The sequence below is a fragment of the Balaenoptera musculus genome, chromosome 2, assembly GCF_009873245.2.
Source record: "Balaenoptera musculus isolate JJ_BM4_2016_0621 chromosome 2, mBalMus1.pri.v3, whole genome shotgun sequence".
NCBI lineage: Eukaryota > Metazoa > Chordata > Mammalia > Artiodactyla > Balaenopteridae > Balaenoptera > Balaenoptera musculus.
Window position 1 is genome coordinate 41,854,674 of NC_045786.1, and position 21,422 is coordinate 41,876,095.

A 21,422-nucleotide genomic window follows, 5' to 3' on the forward strand; every position below is an offset into this window, starting at 1 on the left:
GGAGTGTAGACGCTGTCTCAAATAGCTTGGCAGTGATAGGAAGCAGAGAGAATACTTAGTTGTTGCCTAGACAATGCAATGAGACAAAGAATTTTTTTTCCCCAGGAAGGAGAAACTTAGGACATGTTTTTGAGAATTGGGAAATTTAACAATGGTAAGTAATACACTTCAAGACTCATTTTACTACTGGCGTGGTAAAAGAAGTCCTCAGACAAGAAGAAAAACTCAATTTAATATCCTGGATACTCTCCTAATTTCAAAATGTTTGCTTTGCTGGAATATTTAAATCTATGCAGATTAATGGCACTCTTTAATTAGTATTAAGTGCTAAAAAACTGCTGTGTGCTACACGGAGATTATTACATAGTGGGTAAGTAATCATAGCTCCTAGCCTTATATTAACATAAATCTTGCCTTCTTTGTTCCTAATATGAGGACATATTTAGGGAAATAAAACTAATTTTTTCCAAATTAGCAACATATACCCATTTCAGCCTTACCTGCTGATCAAACATCCTATGTTCTCTCTGGCCTGATTCCAGATCCTCTTCTGAAAGTGACACCAACGAGTCACCCCTTTCCTCGCCACTAAAAGGGTGTCTGAGCTCTTTGGTGTTTGAAGAGTTTACTTCCAGAGATGAGGATGGCTTGTTTCCAATACCAGCTCCTCCTGTCAAGCCTTCTAGACTGAAACTGAACACAGAACCAAGAGTTAATTCATTCTATTTCTGAGTTTCAGAAAGGAAGGAGGATACAAAATCCCTTTAGCTGTATCTCCCTTGCTCATAAGTATTTCTATGTCACCCAGCAAAACCATCTGCAAGGGCATAGCCATGAGCGCCACCTACCCTTCCCCGCAAATATCCTGGTATGCTGAGAAACATACTGCACTTAGATTTTTTTTTTTTTTTAACCTCATTCAACTTATTCAAATGTTGAACCACTTAAGGTCATTTTCTCAGACATTTTTCAATATACCATAGGGACAGGCCACATTAGCTTACTGATCTTTTATTCATGTGTGTTTTTTCCCTTGGTCTGATGTGATCAATCTTTGCCAGAATCTGAACTCTGCAAATGCCAAAGAATTAAATGGCATAAGTAACTTTCAGAAGGCAAAGAGGGAGACCTAGACTTGAGAGAGAGAGAGAATATGAGCATAAGTAACTTTCAGAAGGCAAAGAGGGAGACGTAGACTTGCCCTTGCATCCATCAAGTGGACCTTTATAACTTTACATTCAACTATAGTCTAGGTGACCTTTATAACTTCACAGGTATGCATCCACCCCCAGAAATCCCACATTACGTAGGAACATGACCATCTGTGCACACCTGCCCGGACAACAACTGCTTTGACAGGTTTCCTGAGAATTGTTATTTGCAGACAGGCACATGTGACACCTTAAAGGGCAAAAGCTGAAAAGCTACTGCATCTAAAAGAGGTTTAATTTTTTTTTTTTCCCCTTAATACTGACAAAGGGGAAAAAAGCAAACTTAAGGTTTGGTATCTAAAATGGGATCCCTGGAATAAAGACTATGTGGTTTGCGGAGCGAAAAGCATTTTTTTGTAAGCAGGAGGCTACAGAGAGAGGTTGGCCATCTATCATCCTTGGGGTTGCTAGCCAGAATAATTTACATGCAGTTACAACTGGATCTCAGAATACAGCTGTAGCGGACCATGTCCTCAGTTACAAGCATCTGGAATTGTATTTGAAGGTATACTGAAGCTATTTAGTTATCTCTGCTCAAAGTTAATTGCTACAGGGCTTCCCTGGTGGCGCAGTGGTTGAGAATCTGCCTGCTAAGGCAGGGGACACGGGTTCGAGCCCTGGTCCGGGAGGATCCCACATGCCGCGGAGCAACTGGGCCCGTGAGCCACAACTACTGAGCCTGCGCGTCTGGAGCCTGTGCTCCGCAACAAGAGAGGCCTGTGCAGCGCGATGAAGAGTGGCCCCCACTCGCCGCAACTAGAGAAAGCCCTCGCACAGAAACGAAGATCCAACACAGCCAAAAATAAAAATAAATAAATTAAAAAAAAAAAAGTGTACCTTATTAAAAAAAAAAAAAAAGTCAATTGCTACAAAAAATTTATGTATGCCAGTCTAGAAGGGTTTCTATTTGCTCTTTTTCCCCATGAATTACTTATTATGAACTGAAACCGTATGCCTCTATTTTCTTGAGTAAATTAAGCAATGGATTTTGTTTTTCTTATTTCAATATGACAATAGAAATCATGACTAACTACACGTAAATGTCTCTGTAAAACTCATTTTCAATAGCAGGGATAAGAAGACAGACTAAGTGGAGAAATTTAGTTTTCTATTATGAATTACTTGTAAAGCCTGGGAAAGCCAGATCTATGCTTACCACAAAATTTAAACCTGAAAATGTTTTAGTAATTAAATCTGGCTGCTTAGTTGAGAGAAGAATATGCAATGATGAGGAATCTGTGAGCTTGGAATCTAAACAGATTGGTGGTCTTTGGTCACTTTGTTATACAGCAGCAACTAACACAACACTGTAAAGCAATTAAGCTCCAATAAAAATGTTAAAAAAATAAATAAAGAGATTGGTGGATTTGGAAGTGTAAAAAGATGAGTGCATCTTATTAGCTGCCTTGTTTGTGTTATTGTTTTCCGCAGGATGTAGGAATTCCTAGGATCTGGGAATTAGGACAGATCAAAACAAACAGAAAACTGATTTATCATGCCACGGAGACAAGTCTGTGCAGGAAACACCAAATCTATAGCCACCTGAGCCAAAAAGGATGCATCAGGGTACACCATCCAACTCCTAGGCTGGACCGCTTCAACTGGATCAGTGGTGCCCACAGCAAAGGCGGCACAACACTGTGCTCACAGACAAAGCAGGCTGCCATATGCGTTCCAGCCACACAGAAGCCAGCTCCAAGCCAAAAGCTCAAGTGCCATATTTTATGATTCCCCCTTTGGTGGCTGGACACATAACAATACCATACCTTCTGTAATTAAAGTCAGCGCTCAGGGCAGCAGAGTATTGCACACCAGAGGGACACCAGCTCATACTGGGGATGACATCAAGGGAAGAAACAGAAACGGAAGAAGAGGAAACAGGGATGGGATTATTGGGTTTAAAAAGAAAGGGCATGGTTAGAGACAGACGGATTTATCTGATTATCGAAAAATTAGGAATGTAACATTGATTTAGAACTTAGAAAACGGCTGGAACAAAAAACACGGAAACTTACAATTGTTCTACTGATGTCCATCTACATGATGTGCTGGCAATGACTACGTGAATTCTTTACAGGATAACAAGCCCAATCTTGGAAAACCAAGAATTCCTCCTAGCGAACCCTGAACAGAGAATCCACCCTACCTGTGGCTTCTTCTTTGTTCCAACCTCCACTACTGGGGACAATCTCTCTATACATCCCACCACTCCTCCAACTCCCTTACCCCAGTATCTCTAATCCTTAACTAAAAGGAACGACGACAAACTGCACTAGGGTAGACTCACTGAGTCATCAGTTTTTTTCATGTTCCCATTAAGGATCCATCTAAACCAGACAATTCATATATCTTTCATAATGATACCCAATCAACACTTAGATTCACCTTCAAACCCTAGTCACCAGGCTCCTATGCTAAAGATAAAGCATATAACAATGATCCTGTTTCCTTGTATTTTAATGGTAACGAAGGGATTTCTTTCCTTAAAAAGAAAAGGAATTTTATAGTACTGAGTGAGCAATGTGTCTCTTAATTTTAGGTTTGTATCCACTTTCCCACAAGATTTAAAAAAATCCACTTGATCATCTATTTCCTTGACTATCTCAGCACTGATATTTATTCTCAAGCAGCAAGAACAGAAAATCTGGGGTTGGAAATGCTAAGTAAACATAACCAGCCAAAAAACAACCAATTCAAAATATCAGATACTCTGTGAAAGGAGCTGCACCCATAGGAGAGGATTTCTGATTAACAAAAAAGCTATCATTTAAAAAATAACACTGCTACTATTTTGGCCTTAAGGTCCTCAGTGACATTGTTTTAAGAAGGGGGATAACAGTAAAACCAATCAGCTTCCTGAACCTTCAAATGGGAAGACCTACAGACACCAAAAAAACTCACTTTCATCTTGAATACAGCTGATAACTCTGTTTTGTTGACAAGTGGGAGGTTTTTGACAGACGAAAAAAGACAAGGAAAATGGTGGGAGAATAAATATGAGCTACCTCTATGGATCCTCTAAAAGTAAATCTTAAAAATAATATCATTAAAAAATAATTTAAATGGTAAAACATTTTAAATCAGATTAAATTAATAGTACAAAGCTCACAAGTGCAAAAGCAGATAGTGGAAATACACACCTGAGACATGTCTCTACTAGTCTGCTAAGCAAGACCAGACTGACTTATAATTTACTTGTGGGAGGGAAGCAAGACTTGATATAGTCTGCAGACACACATGAGATTCAGAAGTCCATTCTTTGAAAATTAACTTAATTTGATATCTCTAAACTGTTAATAAAAAGGCACAGTATGCCTAAATAGCCAATTTATTAAAAACAGAACGTAGAAAAAATTAGTGACTGAATATATTTTGCCGATTTATCATTCATTAAAACTAAAATAATGTCTTTCTTTCTACAGATTTAAACTTCCCTTTACTCTCAGAAAATGACAATGATGTGACAGACTGGGATGAAATTTAGGATGAAGAGAACGAAGAACTACAGGGAGACAGAAACCGCATCTGAAAAGCTTTTCTAAGGATTCAGGAAGGAAGCTGCAGATGGTCCTACAGTAGCAGAAAATTTCTTTCACAACTAAGAGTATTTTTGAGAGCATCCTAATTTCCTCAATTCCTCAACTGGGGGGAGGTAACAATTCATGGTCCTTTAGCTTTATTTTGAGATTTAGTAGTTCCAGATTTAAAAAAAACAAAAACAAGTATCCCGCTCCCCCCACCTTTTAATACTTGTTGGAATGTTTCAATTTTAGTAGCTAAGGCTTAACACAAAATTTAAAATTATAACCCATGTTCTTCGTACAGAAATGTGACTAGGGATGAAACCGTCACTGGAGCTGCTGTGATGGCTGTTTCTACATGCTAACCTGGACTGTATCCAGCAACTTGTCATCTTCCAGTGTCATCCAGTGCATGATTTTAATAAGTCCATACTGAAGAGTTTAAAAGAAAGTCAGACAAATATATCTCTAAAGGTTTTAGATACTTCTACTGAAAAAGGCATTTAACAACCTGTTCCCCTGGAGAAAAACTTAACCAGGTTCATGATTATCTAAGATTCATGAGAACATCTGTATTTGAGCTCAACTCTCTGCCTAAAATCTGGAATTAAAGGAAACACCTACTTGAAAAAGATGAAGTGGGAAAGAAAGACTGTTATTTGCCTGCTTCCCAACAAACAGCTTCAGCTAATAGTTAAAAATACCTCTTTACAAGTGTCTCCTAATATGAGACACTAACAGTAATCAAACCATCGTTTTTAGATTTCTAAATTTTTTTCCAAACAAGGGAAGAAAAAGTCACAAATGACTTCTGTACGGTAAATATAAAACAAAACTCAGCATTCGAACAATTTAAAGCAAATCAGCACTTTCTGGCTAGAAATGACTTTTCAGCTTATAAATCACTATAATTTTTAGCTTCAAAATTTTACATGACAAAAAATAATTAAGGAATTGAAAGACTGAGAGGGCCCCTGAGAAATCAGCTGATGCCTCTTACTTGCTTTAAGGAATGACCACATCAGCAGTGGAATGGAAAGTGCCAGGTGGCCTAGGAAGACAGGCTTTCATCACATTATTAAAGAACATGTTGAAAATATTTTAGGGCCTGTACATGAGCACACTCATGTTTCTGGTTCTTCCCCTTTTTTTGGAAAGAAAGAAAAAGTACTCCCCAGGGTCCATTACACAGGCACAACAGACACTTCTTTGAATTCTCCTGGATAAAGCTGGGGAGACCCTATTATCAAAATTATCTGAACACCAAAAAGCACAAGATGGAAAAAATATTTTTTAAACTGTTTTTCAAAAAATAAAAGTAGAATACGAAAAAACTTCAAATTCGAGAAACCATTTCATATGGAATGGACATTAGCAATTAATAAGTACCTGTATTTTATTTGTCTGAAGCAGACATGACATTATTTAAAAGTAGACTATTTAATCACAGATGAAGCAGAATGAGATGCTTGTTAGTATAAGCTCAAAGGCAAACAGTTAGTCCATCAAGTTAGTGAGCTCTGTACCTTCTCCTATGAATGGGAGGTCTCCTGACAACATCCCCAAGAACTCGCATTGAACTGAAAATGAATGGTGGAAGAGGTCAGTGTCTAGTTGAAATAAAATGGATACAAATGCATGAAACATACAGACATCACACTGGGAAGAGACACAATCGCCAAAGAGAAATAGTTCAGGGAGTAAGGGAATGAAAGAATGTGGAATCAGGAAAATATTATGACCAAAAAGGCCTGATAATTTCTGAGAAGGGCTACTTTGCTCCCTCCTTGCTCCAAGGAGTTAATCAGGTGACCAAGAATGAGGTTTCTTAAATTATAAAAGTAAAAGGATTTTTAAAAAAGGCCATTCAAAACTTTAAAAGGGTTTTCTTAAGACTCTACAATTCAGGTTACACTAGATGCAGATAATACTACAAGAATTAGTCAAACTAATTAATGTGAACCCTAACTCTCATTCCATTATCTCCAGAGGTATTGGGACAGGAGTGCTAAGCAATCCTTAATGATAAACTCAAACAGGAGGTTCCATGGTATCACATAGGTTGAAAATATAAACAATTTAGGTGATACGGTTCTAATCTTAGCTCAGTCCTAAAATCACCATGTAATCTTGGGCAAAATCATTTAATCTGAGCTTCAATTTCCTCATTGGAGCTACATGACCCATGAAGGCACATCTAGCTCGGAAATCAAAGTCATGGCAAAGGGATCCATAGTGGTTTATAAAGGAAAACAGATTATATATAAAATAAATCCTCATTTCTCAATGTTGTCATCATCTAAGACAAGTATATCCTGTCAAGAAGCTTCTCTTGCTTCAGGAAGGGAATTGTGGCTGTAGGGATCATTCCCCCAACCTTATTTTTTCTTGTGGTGTGAATGCTTAAAAAAAAAAAAAAAAAAAAGTACAGCTTGAATACAGCTGGGAAAGCTGGGAAGGAAAGTTTTAGAAACTGCTTTTTACATAATCTAGGATTTCAAATATATATAAAAACTGCCCATCAGATAAAGCAACCGCTTATTTTTAAGCTTAGCATCCTGAACTCCACCCCAGAATAATACGGAGTCGTAGAAAGAGCGCCTGACCAGGAAACTGGAAACCTGGATCCCACTGACCTTGGGTAAATGATATAAACTACCTGCAGAGTCTCATCTGCAAAAATGGGGTTAATCCCACCTGACTCATGAAGAGGTTGCAAAATTACATGAGACAATGTGTTACTAAAAGAATCTGAAAAGGGTAGCAAGTCAGGAAGGTATAAGGTATGATGAAGGCAGGGACTTTGTTCACCTCTGGGTCTCCAGAACGTAGAAATGCCTGACATGCAGGCGGTGCTTAATATATGTTGGCCGAATAAAAGAATAAATGAGTGAGTGAATGTGATCAGATTACATGTACTTATAGCTATGAGCCAAAATATTAGGAGGTCAAGGAATTTTTAAAAAGCAAACAAACCAATAACTGCTGCCGGTGAACCGTTTATATCGATTGTTTTACAACTGTCAGCCTCCTCCCCTGGCTGCTTGTCCTCATTAAGCAAGCAGCTTTGGAGCAGGCACACCTTTGTACATACAGTAGGCATCATGGCACTTGTTCTTTACACTTAAAGCCATCTGCTTAAATTCATCTAGGCAGCCAATGGTCAGAAGCCAATCCAACTTTTCTTACAGCCTGCTTCCAAACTGAAGGTATGAGACTGGGTGGCACTTACAAGAGAGCCCCAAGACTGAGTGATACATGGAAAAACAGCAACAATTGAATGATTATTATGATCTCTTAAGGATTAAACACTGGTAATTTAGACTTCATCAAAACTCTCTGCACTAGAAACAGATGGCAATTTCTATGAAGCACTGTGAAGACTTAGATGTGTTGAGACTGTAAGAGTTCATGTTTATTTCTTAATTCAAAATTGACATGAAACTATTCCCCCCCAAATTTTCTAATCTCTGAATTTCATGAACAAATCTGGTCTGAAAAAATGCTACCATTTATTAAACACCCACGTGACTGACATACTTCACTTGTAATCTTTATTATTACAAATATTCTGAAAGGCAAGTGTTTTACGGATGAGAAAGTTAAAGCTCAGAAGGGTCAAGTAACTTGCCAAGGTTATCCACATAGTAAGTTATAGAGCTAGAGTTTGAACACAGATTTTCCTGATTCCAAAGCCTATATTCTTTCTTCTATACCATGGGGTCCCCTAAAATCTTTTACTAATAACACCAAATCAAAAGCAAGCAGACACTGAGAGACCAGACAAACAGCCTGCCGTCTCACCTCCGCTGGTTCATTTCTGCGTCACTGGCTGCGTTCTTCCCAGGACCCCAGCTGTGCCTCCGGAAAGGGGACAGAGAGCGCATAGAGCTCCTCAGGACAGAGCAGCTCGCAGGCACTTCGGTGATGCTGTCCATCTCCTCCTCTTCCATCTCACCGGAGCCAGCAGGCTCACTCTCACTCTCTCGACCCTCAGCTCCCACCCCATGGTTGTAGAAACCATCAAGACATTGTTGGTCTCTGGACCTGTTCAAATTTGAAATCTGGGGGAGGGACACATCACTGCCATGAGAAGAATGTCGATCCAAGGACGCTGTGTCATCGGTGGAGGAACTGGATCCAGTGATATCACAGGCCAACTGTTCTTCCTCAGGCTGTAATGGAGAGAAAGCACGTATGGTTGGAAATGGCAGGACCAAGCAGACAGCTCTCTGTTATTCCCCATCGAGCCAGTGCCTTTACAGTGGGTAGGACAGGCAAGATCACAGTTGGCTTCAAACAGCTTTCTTTCTTAAAAAGCATGATCACAGATGGATTCAAACAGCCTCCAGTAAAGGTAGGGCCGAGGTCTATGTTCTTTTTACCCTTTTACCAGAGGTGCTAGATGGGAAGTACATCATTTTCCCTTTCTTACAGAGGAACAGATCTAATTCAAGTCAGTTTTTTTCAGTCAATACCATCAACTGAAATGAAGGGAAACTATGTCTCTGAGGTTTCTGCTTATGAAAACTCTAAATTCATACCATATAAAGTTTAGGGTTTTTTTGTTTTGTTTTGTTTACAAGCCTTAACTGAAAACAAGGTAGTGTGCTTGTCTACAACAGTGATATACTGAAGTTTATATTCCAAAAGTAAGTCTAATTGTTTTCAGTAGCATTTTGAAAAATGCAGAAGAGCTTATTATCCCACCTAAAGTCTGCCACAAATGCCCAAATTCTGGCCACGAACACCTAAGTGCAAGAAATCTATCCCCTTTTTTCCTTTAACTGAGTACTGGCTGAGTTTTATCGAGCCAAACTGTACATAAAATCATCAGTCCTGGCAATGCAGCCTTTGATAAAGTGATGATACGCTTTCCCTGGCCAACTTCTAGAGCCTAACAGGAATTGTGCCATTTGGATCCCAGTAGCCTGACATTCTCTAAGTGCTGAAAGACACCAGAACACATAATTTGATGGGTGAGGGAAAGGTAAGCGTCATGGCATTCAAAAAATAAATTTACCCAAAAGATAAGTAAAGTGTCTAAAAAGACACATGCTCACATTCTGAGTTACAGATGTGGGCACTGTACTATCTTAATACCTTTATTTTGCGTTCTTATGGGATAGGGAGCAGGGAATAGAGAAAGGTATTCTCTGATTTTTTTTTTCCCCCTTCACGGTATTTCCCTAATTAGTCAGTCTACTCAGTTTTAATTAGGAGTAACGAAACTTACAGTTCTTCAAGAAAGATTTTAAAAATTATGGAAACTAATGAGCCCTGTTAGCTTTGAAACAGAAAACAACTCCCATACTAAAGGGAGTGCCACTTTAAAGGCTTAACATAACACTGCAAAAGCACTCTACCTTCTGAAAGCATTCTTTATACCGCTGGGGCTGGATCTCACAAGCTCATATGAGCTTTTTTCCCCACCCTGTAGAATCCAGTTTCCTACGTTAATTGCTCTTTAAACGATGAGTTAGGGAAAGATACGAGGGGACCATTGGACAGTCAGAAATCTGAGGCCCAGACTGTCTCCTGGGCTCCCCCACACCCCCCCAAGTACAGGAGAAGCAAGATTTGAACGGAGGTTGATTTCAACTTTTAAACTGCCCTGTTCTGTTATCTTAAAAAAAAGAAAACCAACCCTGTAAGGATAAGATCACCTTAAAAAAAACAAAAACAAAAACAAAAAAGAAACCACTCTGTAAGGATAAGATCTCAAAGTCAATATCAGAAAAGTCCTCAGTGTTCCCTTCACTGGGCCACACTGTAAAATAAAACTATATGCTTTACCAAGTAGATTCTAAAACAGGGTAGGTCTTGTTTTAAAATAAAATTATCGATGACTTCTTTTAAGTTAGTGAGGATTGACCTGGACATCCTAAAGTTTCTATTCCTGGGGCCACTCTCCACAGAAAGGGAGACTATAAATGGTCATGAATACCAACTTTAGAATACACTTTTAGGATGTCTTAGCTTTTTCACTGTACTGTGTTGAATAGTAGTGTCCTCCTCAAATTCACATCCTTTTCGGAATGTGACCTTATTTGGTTGAGTCTTCGCAAATGTTATTAGTTAAGATGAGGTCATATTACACTAGGGTGGTTCGTGAATCCAAAAGGAGTAGTGTCCTTATAAGCAGAGACGGCAGCCCCTCTGATACATTGCTTTCAGGACCTCCTGCCTCCAGAACTACGAAAGAATAAATTTATATTGCTTCAAGCCACCAAACTTGTGGTAATTGGTTACAGCGGCCCTGGGAAACTAAAGCTGCCTAAAGCTGCCTAAATGTCTAATTCTCCAAACAATACCAAGGGACAAGCAGAATGGGCATCAAAAAAGCAAAATGTGTGACAAGCCTGTTTTAAAACACACAGGCAAGGCTTCAAAAGACATGAAAGCTTTTGAGCTGAAGTTTCCATTTATCACACATTCTTCGTACAAGTTAGCTCTTCCCAGTGTGAAAATGACTTGCAGATGGTAGAACAGGTATTTCTCTGTAAAAAGGAGAAATCTGCCTAGCATACAGCCTCAACATAGCCTTGTTCCCTGTGTGTGCTATGGCATTTCTTAGTGTGTACTTTTAACTCTGATTTTTAAAAAAAAACAAAAAAAAACACAAAGTAAAAGATCTGGGAGTTTTTTCATAGTAACACGTGATTTCTTTAGCTTTGCATTCCTGATCCTGATTTAAGAATTAGGTTCACACAGTATAATATTCTTACACTCAAGTATTTTTGTGAGCTAGCATTTATTATCTGAAAAGGGAAAAATAGGACAAATTCAGAAATTAAGACTGAGCTCATTTATTAAGTACTGAGGCAAATGGTTTTAACTTTAGATTGAACCTAAAGAAGGCTCTAAATTACTTTTTTCCAAGTTTTTTTTAGCGTTCTCAAAAGAATTTCCCAACTTCATCACATCTTTACACTACCTTTGCAGACTAGAAAGTAGTCAGTGGTGTAATGAGAACTCAAACCCGGAGTATGGTCGCAGCCTTTCTATAGCTAGGTATGTGTCTATGGATAAGTCACATGATGATCTTTGGATCTAAAGGTTAGAAATTAATATAACGTCTGTTGAAAAGTATTGTCCATTTAAATCATGGATAACAGAGGAAAGAAGGAAAGGAGGTTTTTAAAACTTCTGAACTGTTTTTGCAATGTTCCCTTTCCAGTCCCTGAATTTGTTAGTGCTAAAGTTCTTAGAGATATCTGCCAAATAACAGATGTGAGAACTACTACTTCCACCATTTTCCTCCCTTCTCAAAAAAGTACCAGATCTTGGGGGATACTGCTTTTTCATTTATATATATTAGAAAGGGAAAAAAATGATGGCTTCTGACATAGACAGAATGTTCCATGCCTAATATTTGAAGCTCCTCTTAAGAGTTTTTGAGTTATGTGTCAGTCTTTCTTCAGAGAGGTCTTTTCTCTTAAAATGTCTGCTAATTAAACGACTTTCAAGACTTAGGAAATTATTCCTGATTGTCTGGAGGAATGGTGCCATGGGATCAGTTAAACTAACACATTTTTTAAAACTTAGTTTTGAATCCATGTAAATCAAATGTAGTAGTTAAACTGATCCCATGGCGCCATTCCTCCAGACAATCAGGAATAATATCCCAAGTCCCATATATATATATATATATATATATATATATATATATATATGTAATATAAATATATATTTATATGAATACTTATGCATTTATATATAAATACATATAAGAATGAAAATATATGTGTATATATTTTTTCATTCTTATAAACAAATGGCCAAAACACAATTGTGATGAGTATTAAGACTGGGTTAGGGCAGAGAAGTAGAAGAGATGTTAAAAGGTGGAAACAGGAGAGAAGGGGTGGTTGGGAGTCACGTATGTATGCGAGACAGCAAGCATACTAGGGAAACTAAGACCAAGTCTGTACCTGAGACTGACACACAAATCCTTCCTCTCTTGAGTTTTCATAATTGGTTTCCCTCCTGCATACAGGAGGATGGGAACACACACAAAAAACTATCATCTCTACCATCAGCTTCTCTCTCCTTGGGGTTTATAAAATTTTGAAAATCTGCAAATGGTTATCAGGCTAGAAAAACCCAATAGGCGTCAGAGAGAATGCCCTCTGAGCACTACAAAGGTGTGAGAGTGGCTGGTCTTTCCAACACTAGCCTTACACAGACAGTTCTGGCTTCAGGGGCAGGGGCTGAGTCCAACAGAGTGACCCAAGGATTCTTGGGTTTGCTTAATTTAAGCCCAAATAAACTAGGGAGAATGAAATTACAAAATAATTACATAAGTAAAAGTTAATGTAAAAGTCCAAAACAAATGATGATGTTTATATAAAGCTTGAGAGAATCTATTACTTAAATATATGTGCAGTATAGCTATTATATAAATTTGAATAATAATTATTTACTGGATACTCACCATGTGTGGGCCTCTATACTAAGTGATTTCGATGTATGATTTCTTTTAATCCTCACAACTATTTGATTTAGTAGCTATTCTTATTCCCATTTTATAGATGAGAAAACTGAAGCTCAGTGAGGTTACATAATAAACTCAAGTTTCTAATTTAACTGATGTGGAGTAAGGGCCAGACTTTTTGTCTTTGTCTTTTTCCCTTCTTCTTCTTCTTGTTCTTCTTCTTCAAGCTCTCCAGGTGATACTAGGTACAGCTAGGATTCAATCCTATTGCTAAAAACTACAGAGCTGTTACTGCAGCTGGGGGCAGACAAATCAATAACAAGCTAGGACACAGGTAGCAATAACTATAAAAATGTGATAAGTTACACTTCATCAAAATTTTAAAAATTCAGTGCATCAAGACATAATTATCAAAGTGAACAGGCAGCCATAGAGTGGAAGAAAATATTTTCAAAACGTAAATCTAACAAAGGACTGGTAACCAGGATACATATATAGAATTTCTACTTCTCAACAACAAAAAGACAAATGATCTAATTTTTTTAATGGGCAAAAGAGATGAAGAGACATTCCATAAAGGAAGATACACACAAGTGGCCAATAAACACATGAAAATGTGTTTAACATAATCATTAGGTGTCAAGGAAAAGCAAGTCAGAAACACAGTGAGATACCACTACACGCACACCAGAAATGCTAAAGTCAAAGCAAAACAAAACAATTATACATGTTGGTAAGGACGGGGTGCCACGATAATTCTCATTCTTGCTGTTGAGAATAAAAAATGGTACAACCACTTTGGAAAAAGGTCTGGCCATTTCTTATAAAACTAAACCTACACTTAACGATATGATCCAGAAATTCCACTCCTGGGTATTTATTTAAGAGGAATGATAATATTTATATTTCATTTATATGAAGTTCTGAAATAGGAAAAATTAACCTGTGGTAGAAAAAAATTAGAACAGTTGCTGCCTCTAGTGGGCTAGAGAGGAGACAGACTTGGGAAGGGGCATGAGAAAACTTTCCAAAGTGATATATCCTTATGGGGGTTTAGGTTACGAAGATGGGTGAATGCATTAATCAAAGGTCACTGAGGTACAGCTGTTATGGAAAACAGTATGGAGGTTCCTCAAAAAATTAAAGGCAGGACTAACTGCCATATATGATCCAGCAATCCCACATCTGGGTATATATCCAAAGGAAATAAAGTCACTGTCTTGAAGAGATATGTGCACTCCCATGTTCAAAGCAGCATTATTGACAGTAGCCAACACATGGAAATATCCTAAGTGTCCACTGACAGATGAATGGATATAGAATTATTCAGCCTTGAAAAAGAAGGAAATCCTGCCGTTTGCGATAACATGGATGCATCTTGAGGGCATCGTGCTAAGTGAAATAAGCCAGACACAGAAAGACAAATACTGCGCGATCTCACTTAAATGTGAAATCTAAAAATGTCAAACTCATAGTAACAGGGAGTATACTGGTGGTTACCGGGGCCTGGAGGGGTGGGGGAAATGGGAAGGTATTAGTCAAAGGGAACATACTTTCAGTTACGAGATGAGTAAGTTCTGGAGACCTAATATACACCATGGTCACTATAGTTAATAATAAGGCACTGTATCCTTGAAATCTGCCAAGAAAGTAAATCTCAAGTGTTTTCACCACACACGTAAAAAGTAACTATGTGAGGTGACAGATATGTTAGTTACCCTGATTGTGGTAATCACTTCACAAGTATGTATGTATATATGTAAATGTATATAAGTATTATGTATATGTGCATTTATATATATATATAAAAACAACATGTCATACACCTCAAATATATATGATTTTTATTTGTCAATTATAACTCAATAAAGTTGGGGGGGGAGTCATTGAATGGTACTCTTGAGACTGCATACTTCATTGTATGTAAATTTTATTAAAAAAAACCCAACAACCCTATAAACAAATACTGAATTCTAAGTATTTAGGGGTGAAGTGTATTGATATCTGTAAGTTATTCTGAAGTGCATCAAAGAAATTAGATGAACTGGTGGGTGGAAGAATGAGAGACAGATGCATAACTATGTAACAAAGCAAATATAATAAAAAGTTAATTGCAGAATTTAGGTGGTGGATGTTCACTGCACAATTCTTCTAACTTTTCTGTTTCAGAATTTTTAAAATAAAATGTTGGGGAAAAAAATGCCTGATTGGCTTTCTTAACCAGCGTTACACCATATAGGTATGATATAGATATGTATATAGAGAGGTGTAAACATTATATACACTTACATACATAGAAATATAGAAATAGCTATGCAGTTTATACCTTATTACTACACCTGAAGGAATCATGCTTAATACTGCCAAAATACTAGTCCTTTCATTTTCATTCATTTGCTCGTCAAATACTTATAAATTATTATCTATTATATTATACACAGGGCACTCTGCCATGTGCCTTGAAAATAAAAGCTCATATTTTAAAATCCTAATGTATGCCAATCACTTAATCCATTTATGTGCAATACTTTATTTAAGTATCTGATAGCAAGCATCAGCCCTGATTCACAGTTCTGAAATTACAATAATTTCAATACTTACGCATAAGTGATTATAGTTTTTCTAATTTGGATTCTGTAAACATATTTACTTTTATCTCTAAAAGTTTAAAATAAAAGGTAAATTTTTGGCTTGATGTTTCACAGTACATGTTGTGTGGATGACCACAGAGGAAGGCTTTTAAGTACCTGAGAGCAAACTACAGCATATGAAATAAAGGATTTTCCTTTAAGGGTTAGCATCTTAGGGGAGTTACTTTGATTTTCTTAATCAATTGTGGATATGTCTTATAACTTGGAGGAAAAAACAAGGTGTAAGGGCTTTACTTTATCTCTGGGAAAAGAGGCAGCAACTATTAGTATTTTCTGTGGCCTTCAATTATCCTTCTTAGCTAGTGCCAGAAAGCGTCCTAGGATTTCTTCTCACGTTAAAAACAAAATTTAAATTTTATGCTGTTGACCTATGGAAAAGAAAGAACTTAGAAATGAGCAAATATCCATAAGAATAAACATGAAGCTCACAACACTCACCAAAGAGTCATACTTGCCAGGAGGCAGGCATACTGAGTGGAAACATAAGATTAAGTGGAAAGTTCTGACAAACGCCGCAGGCTAATGTTAAAGAGACCTCTGTTAAGGCCAGAGTCACACAAGTGGCTGCAGGAAGTGACCTAACGCACGACTCATGGTTCACAGAAAAGGATGTTGCAATGCCTTGCCTACAGATTATTTTTTAGAGAAGGGAGAGTGGGAGGGCTGGAGCCTGAGAAGAAACTCTGGGACAGTCTGATGTTTCACAGTACATGTTGTGTGGATGACCACAGAGGAAGGCTTTTAAGGAAGTAGATGATGGCCTGTCTGCCACTGCCATGCTTCTATATAAAGCACTGGTTATTAATGCAGGTGTCTGGAGGTTGAGAGCAAAATAACAGAAAATGAACAGATTTCAGAGTTAGGGCTAGGTACAAATCTCAATTTTGTTACTTACCAGCTGAGTAATTTTGAGTAAACTTCTTTACCAATCAGAGCCTCTATATTTCCTCAGCAGTATAATGAAGATAAGACCACCCACCTTGCAGGGTTGCTGGGAGCATGAAATGTGATCACATACGTAAAAAATTCTGTTCAGTGCCTAGTATAAAGTAAGCATCTTGTACACATGAGTCTGTCTGTCTCCTTTTCCTTTCACATGTAAACCCTTGGTTTTATGAATGCTAGAGAAAACATTATTGCAAAACCTCTCTGTCACTAACAACCGTGGTAGAGCGGAGACACTAAGAGGAAGGACCCTCCAAATCTCGCCCCCAGGCCATCAGACATTCTTCTGTCAGCATGAAGAGGTAAAAGTGCATCGCCATTTCTAGACTTCCTGAGGCACCCCAGTATGAAATGTTGGTAAAAGTTTATTCAGAGATATGCTGCAACCTTTAAAAATTGTATCTGTCCAGTCATCCTGAAAAAACTGCCAAATCTAGCACTGGCCATTTGTATGAACAATCTCCTAAGTGCTTTTGGCAGTTTGAATAATTAGGTAAAATGCAGTAAATTCTAATTCTCCCTAGCTAGGAAAATCATTCAATTTAGTAACCAGAAATAACTATCATTCTGCAGAGATGGTAACACCCAGGGCAAGCTGTCACGCACCTAGGAGGTTCAAGCAATTATTTCTTAACAGAGACTTTGCAATTTGTTAAAAATTTCTAACTAAGAAAAATTTTCACACATATATAAATGTTTAACAAATCCTCATGCATCCATGACCCAGCTTCAGTGATTACTGATGACTGTTTTAAAGCTGGAACTTAGAGATATTATCTAATCTATTTATCTCAGACAAAAGCAATACATTTTTAAAGACATGCACCTTTGGAATGGTATTCCCCTTGGGGGGAGGCAGACACTTTAGGAGTCCTTACAATGAAAACCTCAAAATCACAGTGGAAATTACCTAAATTCTGTTGGCTAAAAAAAAAGATCATATTGGTGTCCCTCTCCCTAAATAACTTCAGAGAAGGACAGATCCTCCAAGTTGTGTGGACTTTTTGCTTTACAGAATCCCTTCTATGAGTAACAATTCCATGAGTCTTTCCAAGGCCCTCTGGAAGACAATGACCACAAGGAAAAGGAAGGAGGAAAAGGGCGAGGGGAGGCCAAGCGGCCATATGAGAGCCGCTGAGCAAAAATGAAGGGAAAGTGAAAGTAAATGCACAGAGGCTTAAATACATTCCAGACCAGAGTCCCAGAACGGTAAGCCCAGAACGGTAAGCCTTCTTCTAGCGTAACTTTTAAACCCAGCATCATCACGCTGCCTTGGAGAACCTCATCAGCCACTAACCCAACCGCTCTCATCACTTCTCCAAAGTCATCGTGAACCCTCACAAAGGCGTCTGCACAGCTGCCTTGTTTCTGCCCCCTCAGCCACTCTCTATTATAAAGACAAGCACTTGTGGCATATAACTGAGTACCATTTGCTGATCCTGCTGTGGGAAAGGCCTCTATTCTTCTTAGGAGACAAAACCAACCTTGCTGCAACTAGATACAAACATAAGCAAAAGAAAGCAACCCCCCCACCCCCACCACTCTCTTAGAGCCTCAAATTATATGAAAACACGAGGTGATTCATGTGGATGGGCTTGGCTTTTCACTAGTGAGAAAGCTTGGATTCCTGAGCAGAGCTCTAGAAACTTCCAATGAAGCAGGCTCGATGAGGACGGGTGACATCACCAAGCTCAGCAGCGAGCTTCAGGCCTAAACACATTAATCAGAAGGCTCTGTGGTTAGTTTATACACATGATGTCATACAGTCTGAGCTGTGGTTCCTTCCTGCCCCCTGAGAAGTATTCACTGTCATCTGATTTAATTCACATTAAAGGAACTTCCATTTCTTTAGGCTTCAATGTGAGCTTCAAAACCTGCACGTAACCAGCCATGATTCTACAGAAAATAAAGTGGCCAAGGCCTCTTTCTAAGGCCTGGCAACCTGGAGCTTCATTCTCTGAAAGGGAGCATTCACACTTCTCTAAGACCTGAAGAGAAGCCCTATAAGGCTAGTAGGAGTCACACACTGAGGCCAACAGTACCTTGGAGAAGATAATGCTGTCCACTTCTTCACTGGGTGAGTGGAAGAGGTCAGAATCACTCCCAGATTCTCTTTTAAGGACACCTTGTTTTGAGGCACACTCTCTGCCCAATCCAACATCCAGGAAGTTATCACATTCTGAAAAAGAAAATTTATTCAACCACTGCTTTAAAAAAAAAATCAGTTTCTTTTCATTCCAGCCTTTTAAATCAACCAACTGATCAATCCCCCTCCCTCCTCATACTAAGAAGCTGTAAAGGACACAGTCGAATTACTAGCTTTCAATTCTCAGTTGATACAGTTACTACAGGACAACCATGAGTTTGTCATGTAAACCACAGGTACAGAAAGATAAAACAATGATTTAGAACCATAATTCCACCTATGTATTTAAATAATGATCTTTTCCTCCCGGTAGTTACAGAATTTATTTCTTTTGCTACCAAAATCAGAAGTTCCTTATTAGGAAACTATGTGATAGGGTTTGTGGGCAATTTCTGTTTTGAGACTTAAGTTCCTTCTGGAAACTTGTTACTTTATCAAAATACCGAGATAAAAGACAAAGGGGGAGCATAACTAATAAAACGTATCAGTGTATTAAACTCACGGGTTCTATTAAGCAATACCAGAAATATAACTATTTAAATTCTCCTACCTTAAATAGATCTGACATTGGATGAATAATGTGATGAAGAAAAATATATAATCTAGAATCTGTTTTCAGTTCAACAACTAGGATATGGACTCTGGTGAACCAGACAGAGGGGGCCTTGATAGAAATATTACATTGGTACATCTAGGGATTCTAAAGATCTGTATGCTTAAATTAGCAAAGTATTTAACCCATTCTCTTCTTTAACTCTGTAAACAAAAAGGACATGTGACCTGATGACAGCAGATAAAAATATCTCTATGTACATAGTGAAACCAAGAAAGATATCAACCTCCTTCAAGAAGTTTTGAAGAATGAAGCGTTTCCATTCTAGTTAGCATTATGCATGATTTGGAAAAACATACGTACGTTTATCAAACCTGCAGGTGATACTAAGTGATGAGGGACAGAGTAGATAACCTGGCTACCTAGCAGTTCATGAGAACTTTACCTGGAGGTTTTGCTTGAAAGCAAATTCAAGAGGAGTTGACAATACAAGGTTATGGCAAAACAAACAGAAATACTAATAGTTTTAGGCTCTATTAATAGACAATGCACCCAAATCCAAAATGGGGACTGTCTGGCCAGTATGTGCCACCAACACTGCACCTATACGGTTGTGTTTGTTCCTAAATATTGATAAATTAAATTAAAACACTGATAAACAAAAATGCATGCATGGTAATGAGGTCACCATGAGTGGAAACACCTGAGATGCATTCAGGTTGCAGAGGAGCTTGAAGAAAACGTGTCTGAGGATGGCTTCAGATTTGCCCTGTGCCATTCAGGGGGGAGAACAAAGTCCGCCAAGTGGAAGCCAGAGCTTCACTATAACGGGGCTTCGGGCCGTAGGCTGGCAGCCTTATAAAGTCATGAGGCTTGTTCACCAGAAGGGCTGGAGCAAAGGTTGAGTGACCGTGGCAAGACATTTCGAAAAAGCTGTCTGCGCAGAAGTGGAAGTGGAGACTGAACTAGACGACCCCTAATGTCTCTTTTAATTCTTACAGTCTATGCTTAGACAATAAATGTGTGTGTGTGTGTGTGTGTGTGTGTGCGTGTGTGTGTGTGTGTGTACAGGTCTGTGTTCAGAGATAATGAGAAGAGGAAGTTTTTCTTACCTAAATTAACTAATAATTGATCATCAATAAATAAATAATTTGCCCTGCATTAGCCAGGAATCTTAGAGGAAGGGTCAAAGAGGCACTGCACTGATACAGGTCATGAATCACTTGTCAATAAAATTACCTTTTCTATTAGTTAGGCATTTGACTAGGTACTGGGAATTATCCAAATAAAAAGAGATGTCTAATGTTTGTGTGTATGTGGTGGGGGGGAGTAGTTTACAATTTTGTAGTAGAAATGAATATATTAAGAGGTAATTTCAACACAGAAGTACAGAAAGGATGCCATAGGAATAGAGGCACGGCCCGCAGATTAATCTGAAAATGTTTCAGTTAAAGAAAAAATTACCTTGGTCCATTTCAGTCTTGGTCCAAACTATCTCTGAGTGTGTTAGTTAATGGGAATAGCCTTGCCTTTCAAAGGCCTTTCAAAGACTGGAAATCATGGGGAGTCTGGAGTTCTGGTCCCTTTTTTCCCACATCCCAGAGTATGTACTAACTTAGGTGGAGCTGGTGGCTGTGATTTTTCTACTTGTTCCCCCCACACCTTTTCCCCACTTGGAAAAATCAGAAACTCCACTCCATGGTTGAGGGGAAAATAGGGGGACTGGCCAAGGAAAGAAAGGGCTGCCGCAGCAACTATGCTAAGGTGCTAGCTGTCCAGCTGGCAGTCAAACAGACCACGTCCCAGTTCCAGACCTGGGAAACAGAGCAGCTCAAGACATTCTAATGGAAAATCCACGGGGGAGATCCAGACTCAGCCCTGGCAGGAATACCTCACCCAGAAAATAAATCCAAGCCAGCACTACAAGGGACCACAAACCAAGTCTGGGATGAGAATCT

At 38.5% G+C, this 21,422-nt stretch overlaps 1 protein-coding gene across 9 annotated transcripts in view; it reads right to left on the minus strand.

The window, feature by feature from the left end:
- AKAP13 (A-kinase anchoring protein 13) overlaps nucleotides 1–21,422 on the minus strand; it is a 344,813-nt gene that overhangs the window by 72,012 nt on the left and 251,379 nt on the right. For 6 of the 9 annotated variants that reach the window (XM_036844172.1, XM_036844169.1, XM_036844171.1 and 3 more), the window contains 5 exons: nucleotides 18,808–18,944; nucleotides 8,537–8,907; nucleotides 6,259–6,312; nucleotides 2,978–3,043; nucleotides 501–693 (listed from right to left, as the gene is read on the minus strand). In XM_036844172.1, coding sequence (XP_036700067.1) covers nucleotides 501–693; nucleotides 2,978–3,043; nucleotides 6,259–6,312; nucleotides 8,537–8,907; nucleotides 18,808–18,944 — 821 coding nt within the window. The remainder of the gene's footprint in view (nucleotides 1–500; nucleotides 694–2,977; nucleotides 3,044–6,258; nucleotides 6,313–8,536; nucleotides 8,908–18,807; nucleotides 18,945–21,422) is intronic. The other 3 variants (XM_036844174.1, XM_036844177.1, XM_036844173.1) reach the window with 2 other exon arrangements.